Source organism: Nerophis lumbriciformis, linkage group LG11 (assembly GCF_033978685.3).
Source record: "Nerophis lumbriciformis linkage group LG11, RoL_Nlum_v2.1, whole genome shotgun sequence".
NCBI classification, from domain to species: Eukaryota; Metazoa; Chordata; class Actinopteri; order Syngnathiformes; family Syngnathidae; genus Nerophis; species Nerophis lumbriciformis.
Genome location: NC_084558.2, coordinates 37,745,279 through 37,764,477, shown reverse-complemented (window position 1 = coordinate 37,764,477; position 19,199 = coordinate 37,745,279). Strand labels below are relative to the sequence as shown.

Genomic DNA, 19,199 nt, shown 5'->3' with positions numbered 1-19,199 from the left:
TTATATGTCAAGTCCAACAAGGACGCTCGCTCGTGACCTACAAGAAAAAGCAGTGTCACACGGAAATGACGTCACGTCATGTTCGTCCTTTCTAGAAAAAAATGGCGGCTGTTGACATCGACGTGCCGGTGGATGCGGACTTTCTGCTTCACAATCAAGACGACCTCGAACGGTATGAAGGAATCCCGTTTGGCTTTTATTGTTTGCCATGAACTTACGCTAAATGCAAACCGAATGAAAAAGATTGGTGAAATCGGACAAGGTGCCGGGGACAACAATGCCCGGCTGTAAGCTAACCAAGCTAGCATGCGCCTGAAAGACTGAAAGAACACCGCCATGTATTCTACATGTTTCACCTTTCTTTAACCAATATATTTATTTATGTTCAGCATGAGGATGGTTAACTGATTTAAATGCTCTCATTGCCAAACACGTGGCAAACATTCGAAACGGTCTTCTATTGACGTCGAATTGTATCTATATGTGTGTTACAATATGCTCAAATGTTAACAATCAACGAAAAGAAAGATTTGAACAAAACTCACATTTTGGGTTCTAAAAGATAGCAGTTAGTCTTGTTTGGCTAACTCTAGCTTTAACTTTACTCATACCTTAAATTAGTGTTACATGATTTATGTAGTGTTTTGACTTTAAGTATACATTAATAATATCATGACTTTCTCGTGGCTGAACGCTATAATGGTCACTTCCGTATGTAATCATGCAGCTTGCATTCCATTTCCTGCCATTTCTCAACACAGTATTAACTTACATTGTCTAGCAGCAGCCCTTTTAAGTGTGGGGTATTGCGTGATCGAACCTCATTGCATGATGTTCAGTTTAATAGCCCCAAATGATCTGTTTTAAAGTTAAAGTACCACTGATAGTCATTCACACACACACTCGGTGTGGTGAAATTACCCTCTGCATTTGACCCATCCCCTTGTTCACCCCCTGGGAGGTGAGGGGAGCAGTGAGCAGCAGCGGTGGCCGTGCTCGGGAATCATTTTGGTGATTTAACCCCCAATTCCAACCCTTGATGCTGAGTGCTAAGCAGGGAGGTAATGGGTCCCATTTTTATAGTCTTTGGTATGACTCGGCCGGGGTTTGATCACACGACCTACCGATCTCAGGGCGGACACTCTAACCACAAGGCCACTGAGCATTAATATGTTGTATAGCTAGAGTAAATCCACATTGATACACTGTGATATAGAAAGGTATTTTCTAAGTTTCCAATTATTGTACGAGCTGAGTCACAATTGCAACATTTATTTTTCCTTGCATTTATTTTTCCCTGGTTGGTTTTCTCCACCTCTTTAGTCAAGCCGAAGGCTTTAAAGAACAAGGCAATGCATTCTACAGCAAGAAGGACTACTCAGAGGCTTTCAATTACTACACCAAGGCCATTGGTAAGAATACCATTTCTTTTTTGTTTTGGTGCTGTTTTTTGCCCCCAAAATTGTGTATTGTCTTCAATCCAGTTTTGACGAATCAGCTCACAAGAATAAGTGATCGCTAATTGGCTTTTATTATTGAATTATCTTTATGCAATTATCATGCATTGTTTAGCTTGAATGATTATTTTCTATTCTTCAACTGTCCTTCTGGAACCTCCCATGAAGAATCATTGGAAAATTCCTGTAAAAGGGAACTGCACTTTTTTTTGGAATTTTGCTTATCATTCACAATCCATATGAGAGACAAGAATGCATGTTTTTTTTGTAAAACATTCTAGGTTGTAGATAAGTCAGCTAATAATAGAGCGAATGGTAGCCATGGCGTCATTGCATCTATTGCCCCATAAAAGCCACTAAAAACATCCAAAAAGCGCCAACATTATATTGTTAGTATTGTTAGCAAATTCTAGCGGCGAATTGATCACAGAGAAGTAACTAGCTTATGTTGCTATAATGACATCATCAGCCGGTGAGCTAATTCTACATTAGGAATCAAGCTTCTCACCTGAATAGTTGAAGGTTGTAGCCATAAACCGAGAAGTTAATTAAATTTAACATCCAACTCAGACCTGAGGATGGCAAGAAAGAAACGAAAAGACGATTGTTTTGCACCTAGCTATTTCTTAACCCTTGGCGAGGACTATTGATTAATTCTTCATCTAAACGGGAAGATGTAAACATCCCACCAGTCAGCATCCCAGTGAAAGCAGACATAGTACAGTAAATTAGTGTTTTATTATGTATGTTGTCTCTTACAAAGTCTGCCATTAGTAGTTGTAAGTTTTGGTGTTGAAGGAAAAAGCGAACATTGTGATGCGTCTATGAAATTATTGTGCCGCAGTATGCTTAAAATAACTAAAACTACTTAAAAGATACATATTATGAATGTGCCTGTTACTACATTGCATAGATACTTTTATCATGTATGTAAAACCTTGATGGAGTTGTTTAGATGTTTTATAGCACTTTATAGACCGAATAGAGCGACACTCATTGGCTCCATAGTTAGCTGATTTTTGCTAACGTTTGTTTCCGAGTTAGAATGCATAAAAAGAGAATAACATATGTGTTCTTGTCTCACATAAGCATTGTAAATAATAGGCAAAATTCTACAACAAAAAAGTGTAATTCCCCTTTGAAGCAGGAAAGGACAAAAAGGGGGCTTATAATAATGAGAGTAATACATATCTGTGATTTTCTTTAAAACGAAAGCACAGGGACTAAAAAAAATGTTTTTGCCTTTCATGTCACTGCAAAAAAAAGTTCTTAGCAAGCGGCTGTGGCTTTTATATTTTTCTATTTCTATATAATTTTTTTTAAGGGCAGCCAGAAAGTGTTTTTTTGTGTGTAATAATTTTTGTTTTTGCGGAAGCTAATGGAGTAAATGATCTTCCCCACGAATGAAATACACGTGTGAAGCTGGTCCCCCTTGTCATTGCAAATATTAAAATACCACTGCTACATTTGTCGTGTAAACATTTTTGTTAATGTTGTTTAGGTTTTTAAGTAATTGTAAAATAAGTGTTCTGACCAGTGATGTTACACGAACAACTCCCCTGCCCCTCACAAACACACACACATACACACACACTTTGTCTAAACTTGTTCCAAACATGTTTGCTGGTTTGTGCTGTCAAAACAACATTTGTGTTATAATGGTTTTAACGTTTATGTTTATGTGTAGTTGCCTTTGTTGAACAGTTATTGTCACACCCATTTGGCTTCAGTCGAATGGAATGTCTACCGTCAATCGAGCTATGACGCATACCAATCGAGGGTTGTAGTAGTTGTCCATGACTATTATAATGAAAATGTAACAAAAGTGTTTTTTAAATTTGTATACGTCTTTGTGGGAACAGTTTGGGGAAGGGCATGAAATCATACTTGGAGGATTTTAACACATTTTGGAACAATTACAAGGGAAACAAATTCCAGAGTTTGACTGCAGTTTGAGTACCGGTACATAAACAGAAAGGGACAATAACAAAACAGTTCAGGGTTCAGTTTGGTTCTTCTGACTCATCCTTTCACGCCAAACTTCCTCATTGCACGTTAATTCTAAGTTATGCACATCACTACTATTTTTTGTGTACCGGTCATAAGTGAGACACTTCTTCATGCTATTGAAAGACTTCAAACTTTCTTTTTTCTTTCCATCAAGATGCCTGTCCCAAAAATGCCAGCTATTACGGCAACAGAGCAGCCACCCTCATGATGCTGTGCCGCTTCCGGGAGGCCCTGGAAGATTCCCAGCAGGCTGTGCGGCTGGACGACTGCTTCATGAAGGTCAGTCCCGACAGATCCTGCACACTTATTTGCTGTCGCAACTGTGCCAGTCCTTTTTACGGGGTGGCATTCCCTCTCACCTCACACACAGGGTCATTTACGCGAGGGCAAGTGCCACCTGTCTCTGGGGAACGCCATGGCTGCCAGTCGCTGCTTTCAGAAGGTTCTTGAAATGGAGCCAAGTAACAGAGAGGCCGAGCAGGAGGTGGAACTGCCTCCTAACATTTTTATTCATCCTGACCGAAAATCAGCTGGGTCGATGTGACATGACACGTGTGTTTCTTCTTCTTTTCTCAGAACAAGAATGCGGAAACTTTGCTGGAGTTTGAGAGACTGGCAGAATTTGGCTTTGAAAAGCGAGACTTCAGAAAGGTCACTTTTATTAAAGTCATTTTTTTAGAGATACTTAACCTTTTTATTTTATTTAATAGGTAAAAGCACAAAAAACTGTTTTGGACCATATTATCCTCAAAATGTTGCGTAGGGGACCTGAGGGTCACACAATGTATGAATACCAATTTATCTAATCATTTATTTCACATACAACGCTAAACTAGTGGCAGTGCCTACTAGGGCTGTAACGATTAGTCAACCTTGTTGACAAATATCGACAATAAAATTTGTCGTCAATATTCGTGACGTCATCACTCGTTTTTCCGGGCGAAAGTGGGTCACTCTAAAAACAACACCGGTGATGACGTGTAAAGTTTCAGGATATTTCCTCTTATTCTTGTTAAAAACATACCTTGCTCATTTTGCAAAGCAGACGTTGTTTTTATGGCAGTACATCTGTGATAGGCGAGCATTTAAAGCAGAGCCATTTGGAGGAAGAATGCAGTCTCTACCTCTGTAAGAGTGTTAGCTTCTACCTTGCTAACAAGATAACAAGAGTGAGACGAAGCTGTGTGAAAAATAACTTTAACTACCATTTTAGCCAAAGTCAGCTAGTTAATCTTGCATTTTAAAGCAGTGTCAATTTGCAATGCCAGGGAAAAAAAGCACTTTAACAAACACAGAGAGACTGACAAGCACCAATGCGGGGGTATGATAAGATTATACATACAATCTATTAAATAGCCAACATTTTAAGAATTCATCAAATATTGAATTCTTCACATTGAGTCTATAGAGCGTTAAAACTCCCAAAAGTTAATCAGTAGTCAATATACCAGTTTGCAGCTTTTTAAACATCACAAAATGCTTTTGTTTTTGAGGAAGTTAGATTTTGTGTCTTGTTTGTTTTCATTGCTGCTATTTTAACTGTTTTTTAAATACATAAACACAGTTGATTGGGTTTTTTTTTTAGCACTTTGCCCTTTTTTTCTTTTAAACGGACAACATTTTATTAGTCATTTACATTTTTGTACCAGCTGAATGAGCAGCACAGTTACAGTAAAATACATATTTATGAATAAATTAGACATCTTCGTTATTAGGAAACATGCCTACAATAACTTAAGTTGAATTTAGAAGTCGATTGAAAAATTAGAGCCATTAAATATGTGAGCGCTTTATTATCTGATTAGTTGACTAATCGTTGACTAACTGACTATCAATCGTTACCGTATTTTCCGCACCATAAGGCGCCCTGGGTTAAAAGCCGCGCCTTCAATGAACGGCATATTTCAAAACTTTGTCCACCAATAAGCCGCCCCGTGTTGTAAGCCGCATCTAACTGCGCTAAAGGAATGTCAAAAAAACAGTCAGATAGGTCAGTCAAACTTTAATAATATATTAAAAACCAGCGTTCTAACAACTCTGTTCACTCCCAAAATGTACGCAAATGTGCAATCACAAACATACGTATATCAACATGGACAGAGCTGCGTGAAAAAAGCCACCCGGCCTCTTCGCGTAAACGTAAACTTACCTTAACCACTCGCTCATCTTTTCTTCATCCATCCCTTCGAGTTAGCTTTTATGATGACGCCGGCTGGAAAGGTCTCTTTTGGCAAGGTCTTCCTTTTGAATATCACCATGGGTGGAAGTTAGCATGGCAAGCTAGAACCACAGTGAAGGATGACTTCTCATTCCCTGTGGTGCGAATATTCACCGTACGTGCTCCCGTTCCACAGTGCGGTTCACAGGAATATCAGTTGCTGTGAAATACGGTAATAATCCGTGTGCGGATGGAGAGATTGCTCTTTTCATGAACCGGATCCTTGTCGCTTAGTAGGAGCCATTTTGTGGTCTTTACAGATGTAAACAGGAAATGAAACGTACGGTGATATCCGCGCGTTTTTTCTTCTTCTTCCGGGGGCGGGTGGTTGCTTACAGTAGAAGAAGAAGCGCTTCCTGTTCTATGGGGGCGGGTGCTTACCTTGGCGGTTGCTTGCGTAGAAGAAGAAGCGCTTCCTGTTCTACCGGGGAAAAAGATGGCGGCTGTTTACCTAAGTTGCGAGATCGAAACTTTATGAAAATGAATCTTAATATTTATCCATATATAAAGCGCACCGGGTTAAAAGCCGCACTGTCAGCTTTTGAGTAAATTTGTGGTTTTTAGGTGCGGCTAATGGTGCGGAAAATACGGTAGTTGCAGCCCGAGTGCCTACTAGCAATTCTTTATTTACTATTATGATTGTTTATCATTGTACTATTAGTGTAAAGGTATGCGCTGCTGTCTTTCATGCAACTGCTGCCGGTTCGGATCCCAGCCAGAGGATAATTGCGCCTAGAAGGACATGCGGTGTGGAAACCAAGCATGCGATTGACTCGCTGTGACAACGCTTTATTATCCTATGTGCCCGTAGAATTAAATTCCATGTGCAACCTCCTCAGAAGTACTAGACACAACACATCCAAAGAGACCCCCAGGCTTTGCAAACTTTGGGGAACAATTTTTATTTTTTTATTTTCATGAAGTACCAAACCAATTTAAGAAAATCAACTGTCTCGCCTCAATAGTAATCCGCATTTGGTTTAAGGAGCAACAATTGCCACAGATAGAAGACCAATAAGGACTTGCATGCAGCATATCTTTATTTTAATTGTAGTCACATGCTTGCATTGCTTTCTTCCACCTAATAAATACAAGGTTTCCGCGGGTTGGTACAAAGCATTAAAAGTCATTTAATTAATTTTGTGAAAATTAATGCCTTAAATGTCATTAAAAAGCATTAAATACGATGTTCAGTGACATTAAAAAAATTACAATTGGTCCCGCTCTGTGCATCGCTCTTACACACATAGAATACACCAACGTTGCCTAGCTCGTCGCGACTTACTAGTGAGAAACACTGCTAAGTATAAAAAGTTAGGAGGAAAAACGATTACCGGTATTACAGAGCCAAATGTCCCAATGTGGAAATATTTGATCTTCAAACTGAATGAGCAAGATGAGCCCATCAGCACGAACGAAAAAGCAAGTGTGCTGTGATGGAGGCATTGGCAACAAAACAAACAACCCGACCGAGTTTTTCCAATTGGGAGGAAATTGCACTTCAAGATGTTCAATATTTATTGAAGTGCAATATTTGCTAAAAGAGATCGGAGTCCATTTTACTTTTAAGTTTGTTTACCCATTAAGGATAATTAAGTTGTTGACCTTCTAATTACAATAGTAAAAATACTACAGTAATGAACAATATGTTTATTGCGTTTGAAAGTTATTATTATTATTATTATTAATATATTAAAATTATATATTAAAATTACATTAGTGCTTAAATTGGCCGCAATTTTGTCTAAACAGACAATTTAATGTTTTAAACTATATTTTTCAATCTAACATGAGCATTCAATGTGTTTAAGCTGTATTAAAAATGCATTAAGACCATTCAATTAGATTTTCTGATACCTGCAGAAACCCTGAAATATAACATGGATTTAACTTAAGGCGGTCATGTTTATGTCAATCTACTCACCAAGTCCCTGTCCATTGTGGTCTTTTTTGCTAAAAACTACCCACTTAAAGGGGCCGATGATGATTTTAATCATTGTATGTAGCACGTCTGTGTTTTTGTGTGCATGATCCTACTTTCTATTGTTTCCTCAAATCTCTGTCGGAGTTTAGCGGCTAATCCAATTTCGTAGTAGTAGTAGTTTTGTAAGCTTCAAAATAAAAGCCTGGCAGTATTAGCCTGGCTTCTTTCACAGCAACAAATTAGTTTTTACATTTTTATCCAAGAAAGATTTGTGCATGTACGAAACATTTGTCATTGTAGACAAGACGTGACAACATTTTTTGAACTAGTTACTAGGTAGGTTAGATAAGAGTGTAAGTGTGTCTCTTGCAAAAGTCACAGGTAAATATCCAAGCAATGGCTAGTTCCGATTCTGTTGACAACTGCTTATATTGAGTCAGCCATCAATTTAAAGGGCTTCCACTGTACAGAAAAAATAACATTTTGTCTTGAATCAGGTGGTGTACTGTATGGACCGGGCCCTAGCTCTAGCTTCTGCCTGCCAGCGCTTCAAAATCCTCAAGGCCGAGTGTCTGGCTCTGCTTGGACGTTATCCTGAAGCTCAGTCTGTCGCAAGGTAGAAATCCTCAATTCCTAATTTTAGTGCAGTTTTTTAGGCTTTTCTGTTGACTTTTTGTTTCCTTTTCCAGTGATATCCTGCGTATGGATTCCACAAATGCAGACGCTCTTTACGTTCGAGGCTTGTGTCTCTACTATGAGGACTGCATCGATAAAGCCGTACAGTTCTTTGTCCAGGCTCTGCGCATGGCACCTGATCATGAAAAGGCCCGACTTGCTTGCAGGGTACGATTTTATAGTCAACACTTTGCAAGTTTGTGTATTGCGTTTAATGCAGACATTTTTAAAATGATACAGTCATTTGAGGAATCTTAAGACAGCCCATGGTGTTCAAATGTTGTTTGCCTAGGTGTTTAAAGTGTGGCCCAGGAGCCATTTTTGGGTCGAAACTAAGTATGTTGTAAAATTAAAATTATTAATGAGAGATGGTTTTAGACATTACACTTAATTGTTCTGTTACTCATCACAAAACTAAGATGTTTGTTCATACAGCTTAGCATATATTGACCTACATTGGATTGGTTTTATTAAATTAAATGCACAAATTAGCCTCCCCTGTGTCCGTTTGGACACCCCTGTTGTATGACATTAGCGGAGTTCCTATGAATTGTGGTCAAAATACTCCACAAGATATACTAGTATACATGCACTAGAGATATCTTCACAGTTTTATCATTGATAGGCAAATGCGAAATGTATTTTGGACAAACAGTTGCTCACTCCTGGGTACAGTCCAAGGCAAAACCCCCCCAAACAGATGACGACATGGAGCACGAATTTGCCTATCATTTGTTCTTATATACAAAGTAAAACAAAAAATGAACATTTTGTTTTTCCTATTCTGTGTACAGTAATTAAATCAAATATTAAGATTATGGATAACAAGCTTGTAATTTCTGCAAATCCATCTGATACGCCAAGTTTACCCGGAAGTAGTTTTAAGTGGACTTGCATATAAACAAGAAGAAGATAAATAATTGTACTACGCTTTTAAGTTGAAGTTACCTCGGATCTCTTTTTTTATTTGTTGGTTTACCCAGGCCGAACATTGAAAATGTGGGATATACATTATCTCCATAGGATTGTCAATGAAGGATGACATTATTTTGGTCAGTGGGCGGGGATTTTTTATTGGTCGATTGGCAGTACTGTAATGGGCTATAACTTGTATCCCAAAACCTATTCTTCTTACGAGCAGCTTGCGAATAATTTAACAATGCAGCATTGTTACAATGCACATTTCACATCTTCATTGTTTGGCCTTTTTAAAGAAGTAAAACAAAGAATGGATCCTGGATTACTTTAATTTAAACCATAGCACAGTCCTCCTCTGTCTTCTTCTACGTTTGTTTACCTGCAAGCCAAAGTCTATGTAAGACTACTTCTGGGTAAACTCTGCCAATCGAATGGATTTTCAAAAATTTAATTTATGTGCTTGTTAGCCATCGTCTCCATATTTAATTTAATCTTGCGAATAATTTAACCATGCAGCATTGTTACAATGCACATTCCACATCTTCATTGTTTGGCCTTTTAAAGAAGTAAAACGAAGAATGGATCCTGGATTACTTCAACTTAAACTGTAGCACAGTCGTCCTCCTGTCTTCTTCTACCTTTGTTTACCTGCAAGCCAAAGTCTATGTAAATCTACTTCTGGGTAAACTCTGCCAATCGAATGGATTTTCAAAAATGGAGTTTATGTGCTTGTTAGCCATCTTCTCCAATTTTAATTTAATTAATATATGTGTAATAAGAACAACAAAATGTTTTTGTTTTACTTGAAAAAGAGAATAAGAAAAGACATGTTTTTTGTTGTTGTTGTTGGGGCAGCACGGTGTAAGAGGGGTTAGTGCGTCTGCCTCACAATACGAAGGTCCTGAGTAGTCGTGAGTTCAATCCCGGTCTCGGGATCTTTCTGTGTGGAGTTTGCATGTTCTCCCCGTGACTGCGTGGGTTCCCTCCGGGCACTCCGGCTTCCTCCCACCTCCAAAGACATGCACCTGGGGATAGGTTGATTGGCAACACTAACTTGGCCCTAGTGTGTGAATGTGAGTGTGAATGTTGTCTGTCTATCTGTGTTGACCCTGCGATGAGGTGGCGACTTGTCCAGGGTGTACCCCGCCTTCCGCCCGATTGTAGCTGAGATAGGCTCCAGCGACCCCCGCGACCCCAAAGGGAATAAGCGGTAGAAAATGGATGGATGTTTTTTGTTGGTTTTAAATGATAAAAACTAATGAATGAATAATACACAAATTAACAGAGAGGCCATTCTTGTATATCTCGACTGAAAATAATGTTTTAAATTTCATACCTTTATAACCTGTGGTTTTTGAGGTAGAGGGAAGGCTTATCTCACTTCTGCTTGTAGTTTTTTGTTGTTACTAAACGATACAGTTTTTAGATTCAAGCACTAAATCATAATCGAGCTTCTAGATAAAAATGGGCTCTCAGCTAATAAGACGAAACCTGATGAAGCTTTGTGATTGGCACAGCTTCGATAGTGGCAGGTCCTGAAGAAAGCCGTTCCCTGCTTTGAAAGAGCTCCTGTGTGTCACTGAATGTGTGCTTTGCTAACTGAACGACATCAGCTGCCTCCATTTATCAGTTCACCACAGTGTGTTAGATCAGTGGTTCTCAACCTTTTTTCAGTGATGTACCCCCTTTGAACATTTTTTTAATTCAAGTACCCCCTAATCAGAGCAAAGCATTTTTGGTATAAAAAAAGAGATAAAGAAGTCAAATACAGCACTATGTCATCAGTTTCTGATTTATTAAATTGTATAACAGTGCAAAATATTGCTAATTTGTAGTGGTCTTTCTTGAACTATTTGGAAAAAAAGATATAAAAATAACTAAAAACTTGTTGAAAAATAAACAAGTGATTCAATTATAGAAAAAGATTTCTACACATAGAAGTAATCATCAACTTAAAGTGCCCTTTTTGGGGATTGTAATAGAGATCCATCTGGATTTATGAACTGAATTCTAAACATTTATTCACAAAAAAAAGAAATCTTTAACATCAATATTTATGGAACATGTCCACAAAAAATCTAGCTGCCAACACTGAATATTGCATTGTTGCATTGTAATGAATGGAATAGCCTACTTGATTTGATGTTCAGTTTATGAACATACATTCACATTTTGTTGAAGTATTATTCAATAAATATATTTATAAAGGATTTTTGAATTGTTGCTATTTTTAGAATATTTAAAAAAAATCTCACGTACCCCTTGTCATACCTTCAAGTACCCCCAGGGGTACGAGTACCCCCATTTGAGAACCACTGTGTTAGATCATTGTTGTAATGTATTTAAAGACATTTACATTAGTGGTTATTGGTTGATTGTTTCAGTTGTTGAATGTATTGCTTTTTCGGCCAAGTGGATACAACTCTAACCAAAACCCAAACCTTACCCTAACTTATTTTCAGCAGTGTTATTTTTAAAATGTATTTTTAATTTATGTCTTACGTGTTGTCTCTTCAGCTTCACTTTCTTTTAAGACATGCTTCACTTCCATTGTCATCCCCCCTGTTGGTGCGGCTTTCAGTGGGCACGACTTAGACCTAAAGTGGGCGCGACTTTCATTTAAAGTGGGCGCGACTTAGAGTAATTGTGTGCAGTCGCAGCTATATACTGTACCTGTCTGCCGTAGTAGTTTTGCTTGCGGGCGGCCTCATTTTTTTTCAACCACTCTCGTTAAAAGTTTACAGACACGTGCTTGTCAGTTGCCTTAATATATGCCAAATATTTGGTGCAAATTGTATAAAGCGCAATGCGAACTGTCAAGGCAATCTGACTCCGGAGGTGCATTATTTGTCAAATGTTCAACCTTTCGTGCGCGGCGGTTCAGGCATAGATGAGTCTGTATACGTGACTGCATCTGTTTGTCTTCCAAAACAGAATGCCAAAGCATTGAAAGCCAAAAAAGAGGAGGGAAATCTGACATTTAAGAACAACAACTATGATGCCGCTTATCAGCTGTACACTGAAGCTCTTGGGATAGACCCCAACAACATCAAGACAAACGCCAAACTCTACTGCAACAGAGCCACCGCAGGAGTAAAGGTAATGCAACATTTCTGTAAAAATAGGTTTTATTAGGTATCTTTCTATCCTTCTGACACATCTTACTCCCCATTAGCTGAATAAACTGAATCAAGCTATTGATGACTGCACCAGTGCCATTAAACTAGATGACAGCTACATCAAAGCTTACTTGAGAAGAGCTCAGTGGTATGTATGTTAGTCCTTAAAGTGTCTTTATTATTGTATGCATTGGTTGTTTTCTAAAGTGATCTGTGGGTGACTGCAGCTTCATGGACACAGAACAATACGAAGAGGCCATACGCGACTATGAAAAAGTGTACCAGACCGAAAAAACGGCAGGTAAGCATCTGCAAGCGTTCTCAAATCTAAGTTGGCTGCCTAGTTGTTCAAATTACGTACGTCCCTATCTCTAGACCACAAGCAACTGCTGAAAATGGCCAAGTTGGAGCTGAAGAAGAGCAAGAGGAAAGACTACTACAAGGTGCTGGGAATAGGAAAGAACGCCACAGAGGACGAGATCAAGAAAGCCTATCGTAAACGAGCCCTGATGCATCACCCAGGTAGAAGAGTCTCGGCCTCTTTACAAACACTACTTTGGGTGGATTCACACTAGGTCATCCATAGCGTGCTGGACTTCCTCATGAGTCCTGATTGCCCAATTCCTCTGTATAACTGCAGTTTATCTTATTTGGTGGATCATTTCTAGTAGGGCTGTCTTCAACTAAGGATTTTCATAGTCGAATCTGATTTGTTAGATTTTGCCCATCGTCGACGATCAGTGGAATTTATACACCACCAATATTCAAACACATTGTTACTGTTCAAACTGTGTGTAATGTTACAGTGGCCAAAATATGACCCAAAAAACGCTGCCTTTTTTGAATGAATACTTAAGCCTACTATGCTACTGTATATTAATGGTGGCCATTACGGTACATCAGAACATTGATCACACAATGATTCCACCCCAAGTGGCTGCTTTTTAGCAGGAGTTTGTTTGTTGTTGCAGTCTTGTTCACCTTGTAAAGTAGTTGTATTTCCCTCACTTGGCTGGAGGCTTCAGTTTCAGATGCAGGAATAAGTTAATTGTGCTGCTGCCTTTTTCAAGCAAACTTTGCCATGCAGGAATACATTTGTTGTGTTGCTGCCTTTTTAAAACAAACTTTGGCATGTGCAGTCATTTGTTCCACACCTTCTTCCGCAAAACCAAAGTACTGACAACACTTTTAATTTCTTAGTAAAAAATGTCTCGCGTTAGCGTTAGCATTAGCCATGTTTTAATAGGTGTGTGTGAATCTCCACTAAGGAAATGAGGGGGACGGCGCAAGCTACTGAAGCTCCAGTATGCCACCTATATATATGCAGTGTTGGGACTAACACGTTACTTTGTAACGCGTTACTGTAACGCCGTTAGTTTCGGCGGTAACTAGTAATCTAACGCGTTATTTTTTATATTCAGTAACTCAGTTACCGTTACTACATGATGCGTTACTGCGTTATTTTACGTTACTTTTTATGTAGTATAAAGTGTGTTTTATCGGAGCGCTGCTGTGTCATCGTTCTGATTCTTCTTGTGTCACAAGCCGGAGAAGAGAGACATGCGCTCTGTGTGGGTGTGTGTGAGTGTGGTGAGGGAGGGAGGGGAGGGGGGCGTGTCTGATCATGGCGGAGCCAGAAGTCGAGTTTGCTAACATGGAGATATTTTCACTACTTTTCTTTTGTCGAGCACAAAGAAAAGAACATTTTAGTTAAATGTAAATTGTGCTTTGGATCAAAGATCCCATCTACTGCCCAAAACAGCAATTCAAATCTGCTGAAACAAGCTACATAAGCAACATGCTTCGACGAAGCTAGTAAAGAGAGATAGAGACTCTGATGCCACTTCACCTCCACCACTTAAGGATTAAGTCTGCCTCTGCTCATCATTCACCGCTGAAGGTACACACTCTGTCAATCAATGTTCCCTCTAATTGTTCATGTGTGTGAGCAAACGCAAAAACTCCCTGAGCATTGAGTGGAGCCCATGTGAGCAACTTTAGACGTGCACACTGTGGCTACACCAGCAGCACACATGTCCCAAACCTGACTAAATAACAAGTTCAATCTCCATCCATCCATCCATTTTCTACCGCTTGTCTCTTTCGGGGTCGCAGGAGCCTATCTCAGCTGCATTCGGGCGGAAGGCAGTGTACACCCTGGACAAGTCCCCACCTCATCACAGGGCCAACACAGATAGACAGATAACATTCTCTTATTATTATAATCAAATGACAGCAGTCATTTCCATTTCTAATATAAGTGTTTAGGCCCACTTACAATGACAATAACAACAAATATTGTTTTTCATGAACTGTGTACTTGTATTGTTTGTCTGGGTGGAGGTCCTGCTTTGGAAATAGTTTGTACCCCTTTCATTTAGTTCCCATTAAAACATTCACATGTTGCACAATGAGATGTAAGCAGGGGATCATGTGTACATTCCTGCAATTTCCTGTTTGTAAAAAATATATTTTTATTAGTATTTATTTAATATACTAACAGCATTTAATGATTAATATTTATAAATTAAGATTCCTAATAAATGACACTAGAATAAGCACACATTAAATCATAGTGTAACGACCTGGAATTACACTTTATGTGTGGTGTTGGAGTTGTCCGACTTTTTGTGTGGCTGTAAACGCATCACTGGCTAAGTGCCATATGTGCAAGTGTTGGCACACGTGAGAAAGAGCGAGTGGCTGCTGTTGATATAACAAAGTAGCTTTTGGTCTGGTTTGTACTGCAGAAAATGACCACTTTTGCTAGATATCATTTTTTTTACTAATGTTTTGGTGATGTGTTTATGGCCGACAATAAAGAGTTTTGCTCAGTAAAGAAAATGCCTGGTTAGGCTTTGTTTATGCAGTGTGTGCCTTTCTTGGTTTACATCTATGCTGTTATTATGCTGTTTGTTACTTATGTACGTTATGTTGCAGCTATTTAAAATAGTTTTGTCAATTTGTTCTGGCCAGAAACAAATTGGCCTCTGTAACATATCTTTGTCTTTGTGTGTTGTATGTAGACCACATTGCTTAGCAGAGTTCAGTGATGCAAATGCATGTCGAGTTGATCAACAGATTGTATTATTCTCCAGTGCAATAACAGTACTGAAATGAAGGCTAAACGGGCATTAATGGGAGCTTTAAAAAAAAAAAAAGAAGAAAAAAATAAGTAACTACCGGTAAATAGTTACTTTTCACATTAACGCATTACTTTTTGGTGTAAGTAACTGAGTTAGTAACTGAGTTACTTTTGAAATGAAGTAACTAGTAACTGTAACTAGTTACTGCTTTGCAGTAACTAACCCAACACTATATATATATGTAAGAGGAGGAAAAAAATCTATTTATTATTTTTTAAATCGTCTGCAACAAACAACTTTAATATATCGATAAAATCGATATATTGCCCAAGCCTAGGTACTTATAAAAGAAATAGTACATACAAGTGAGCTAACAAAAGATCTCAATTGTAACTTTTTCCACCTCAAAAAAGGCTAAACCACAGTTTGAGGTTTCCGGCTCTGGCGCACCAAACTTGACTAAATAGAGGAAGTAAAATTAATTAAGTTTCTGTATGTAAACCATCGGAAGCACCATTAGCAATTTGCGGCGATCAGTGCCACAGGGGCTAATGGCAAGATTCAGATAGCCAGAGGCTTTTGATGGCACGGCGAGCTTTGTGTCTGACAGCGTCACATTTTGTCCAGCCTCGTTCACGTCCCCAATGTAGAAACATCCTCCCAACACAATTAGTAACATATTATTGTGTGCAGACAAATACTTTTTGTAGAATAAGAAACGTAGCAAGTCAAAACACGCTAACTGATTCTCGAGACCAGAAAGCAGCAACCGCTCTGAGAAAGTCTGAAGTGACAGCCAAAACTAAGATTGATCTCTTACTCTCTAAATATTTGTCTACACACAATAATATTTTACTAATATTTAAAGAAGACATAATTAACGGAATCCATTATCCTCTCCACACAGCTGCTCAGGCATTAAACTCGTCACCCTACCATGGATGGAGGGGAATATAATAATATCAAAATTGTTTGTTTGAAGACAGTCTTAATTTTTTGTCTTAGTATTCGGAGTTATGATTATATAGTTTGCCTAAGGTTGCAACTTGCCACTTCCATTGATTACTTGCAATCACATTAATAAAACAACACATTTTATTTTGCTGTGTAACTGCAATTTCGCTGACATAGTGGATTATTTTGTCTTTTTTTTTGGATTCTTTCTTTTTCAATATTTTGTACAGAGCTTCCTCACATCACACATTTTCGTGACTGCAACAATTGCATCAATTAAATGTCTTTAGTACACACACAGATGTCGCGGGTTTGACGTTTGGATCATTTTGATTCCTGGTAATTAATTCATATTATAAATTGTGTTGATTATAATGAATCTGCTTGGCGCAGTCACATTACAGTCATTAGAATAGTGTGCTCCCAAAGATGAATGTATTTTGCTTTAGTTTTTGTGTAAGGTGTCGGAGTGCATTACGTGTATCGTTTGAACTTCCTTCGTTTTGTGTGTGTCGCAGACCGCCACAGTGCGGCCACTCCCGAGGTGCAAAAAGAAGAGGAGAAGAAATTCAAGGAAGTAGGCGAGGCCTTCACCATTTTATCCGACCCTAAAAAGAAGACCAGATACGACAATGGCCATGACCTTGCTGACGACGGCTCCCTCGATGGCGGAGGTAAATGCTCAGCGTGTGTGGAGAAATGTTCAATATCAGTGTTGCCGTATACTCATAAGCTGTCCGCTAGATGGCGCCACAAGCTGCCATTTTCTTCTGCACAGGACACTTCAAAGTAGTGTTTTGGTAGCATTACTTGGCTCAGTCAGATGGGTTCCTTACCAACTTAACTACATGCAAACTATTATGAATTACAACCACAATAATGAACATTGGTAAATTGTTGCCTCTCTGACCGTTTAAATAATTTTGCAAAGACAGAATTTGACCTGTTTCAATACTTAAACAATGTTTCTTCTGTCTAGATTTTGATGCAAACAACATCTTCAGAGCCTTCTTTGGTGGTCATGGTGGAGGATTTTCATTTGATTCCAATGCAGGTTTGTTTATTTTTTTGCACAAAAAATAATTCAAATTTTAACACAAATCTAACTTTTTAAAATGATTTTTTTTCTAAGACTCTGGACCTGGAAATTTCTTCTTCCAGTTTGGCTAAAGAGAAAAAAGGACCACAAAATTAAAAACTAGCCCTCCAATGTACAGTATCAAGATGATGGTCCCACAAGTGACCCGAAGACTCCCGCAGCTTTTTGGATCGACTGCTATAAATGTACTCCTTGCATTGATGCTTGAAAACAACAACAATGCTGTTTAAGTAACAAAATGAGCACCATCGGAGCATGTTGCCAAATTGAAAAGAACTGATTTGTATGTTAAACCTCTCCTGGAAATAGAATCATCCTATTTCATTATTATGATACAATGTGGTTATTTTTGTTGTTTTTGTCCTCAGTTGATAAACTGACCTCAGGACACTCGAACAACAGTCCAGGTTTTACTGGCTCATTTGCCAGATTTGAAATCTTCCTTTTCTTCTCATGCTGCAATGTATATTTGACTTGAATGTAAAGTCCTTAAATGTTCATAAATGTTTCTCTTTTTTTCTCTCAATCCTTCTTGGTCTGTTTATATTTATTGTTCTGTATGTTCTGCTCTATATTCAGCGTTTTTATCAAATGAAACAATACTTTTATTTTTCCTCTCTAGTGCTTTTACTGCGCTGACTTATGCCAGACCCAGAACAACATTTCCAGATTGCCTCTTTTTCCAGATAATTATACACTTGGCAGTGCCAAGCACTCACTTGTACTACTGTTTTATTTTAAGTGGTGTCTTTCCAGAAAGAGGAAATGATGTGATGGCACAAGTTAGCGGTTGTTGCACGAGAATGACATATTGTTTGGCCACGCCCACTTTCCATGTCATGCATGTTGACTCAGTTTAACAACTGCCCCGCCCCTACTTGTTGCACCTGTTTAAAGAGCCACTAAGACATGGTGCAAGATTTTTAAAATGCGCTTTGAGAAACAGTCACGGTTTTTCTTATAAATAAAGACTTGTCTTTTATTGTCATGTCATATTATTTTTTTGCAGTCTTGGCTGTTTACTCCTTTGCTTATATTGGTAATATACAATGTTATGTAGCCATTTTTTTTAAGAGAAAATACTTTCTCAACTTGTTTTTGCAGTAGATCCTTAATAGCAGAGCATTTCTGACATTTAAGATGTTTAACCAGTATTATTGAAGTACAAATAAAATACCCTTGTTATATAGAAGATATTTGACTCGTTGGCCCTTAAAACAGCATAGATAAGGTTTTCATAGAAAATATTTGACTAGTTGGTCTTCAAAAACAGTAAAGAGCTCTTGTCATATAGAGACTCTTTCTTCAGCGTTGACCAACTGCAGAAAACGCTCTTCAAAGATCTACTAAAAGGAAATACACTTTTTTGTTTTCAAAGATACATTGAAAAAAAAATGCTAAACAAACATCCTTTGCTTAAAAGGAGCACTGTGCTGTTTTGATTGGCATATTTCAAAATAAGGTCCTTTAAGACAGCAAAATATTCATGTCATATAGATGATCTTTGCTTAGTTGGTCCTTAAAAACAGCAAATAGCGACTGTTAACTTGAAGATCTTTGATTAGTTGGTCCTCAAAAACAGCAGAGACTATCTTTCATTGGCGTTGACCTCACCTACTACCAAAAATGCTAATCAAAGATCCTATTTATATTAAAAAAAGGGGCACTTTGTTGTTTTGATTGACATATACAGCAAAATAAGGTCCTCAAAACAGCAAAATGCTCCTGTCATATAAAAT

General features: G+C 38.3%; 1 protein-coding gene across 1 annotated transcript; it reads left to right on the top strand.

Annotated features, from left to right (window-relative positions):
- Window positions 1-14: 14 nt before the first annotated feature.
- Window positions 15-18,448, top strand: LOC133610422 (dnaJ homolog subfamily C member 7-like). Its single transcript, XM_061966667.2, has 14 exons — window positions 15-172; window positions 1,324-1,412; window positions 3,622-3,746; window positions 3,838-3,951; window positions 4,044-4,118; window positions 8,107-8,225; window positions 8,299-8,452; window positions 12,137-12,301; window positions 12,378-12,469; window positions 12,549-12,622; window positions 12,697-12,843; window positions 16,880-17,035; window positions 17,341-17,415; window positions 17,494-18,448. The coding sequence occupies exons 1-14, from the start codon at window positions 102-104 to the stop codon at window positions 17,529-17,531; spliced, it is 1,494 nt and encodes a 497-aa protein (XP_061822651.1). The 5' UTR covers window positions 15-101; the 3' UTR covers window positions 17,532-18,448.
- The last annotated feature ends 751 nt before the right edge of the window (window positions 18,449-19,199 follow it).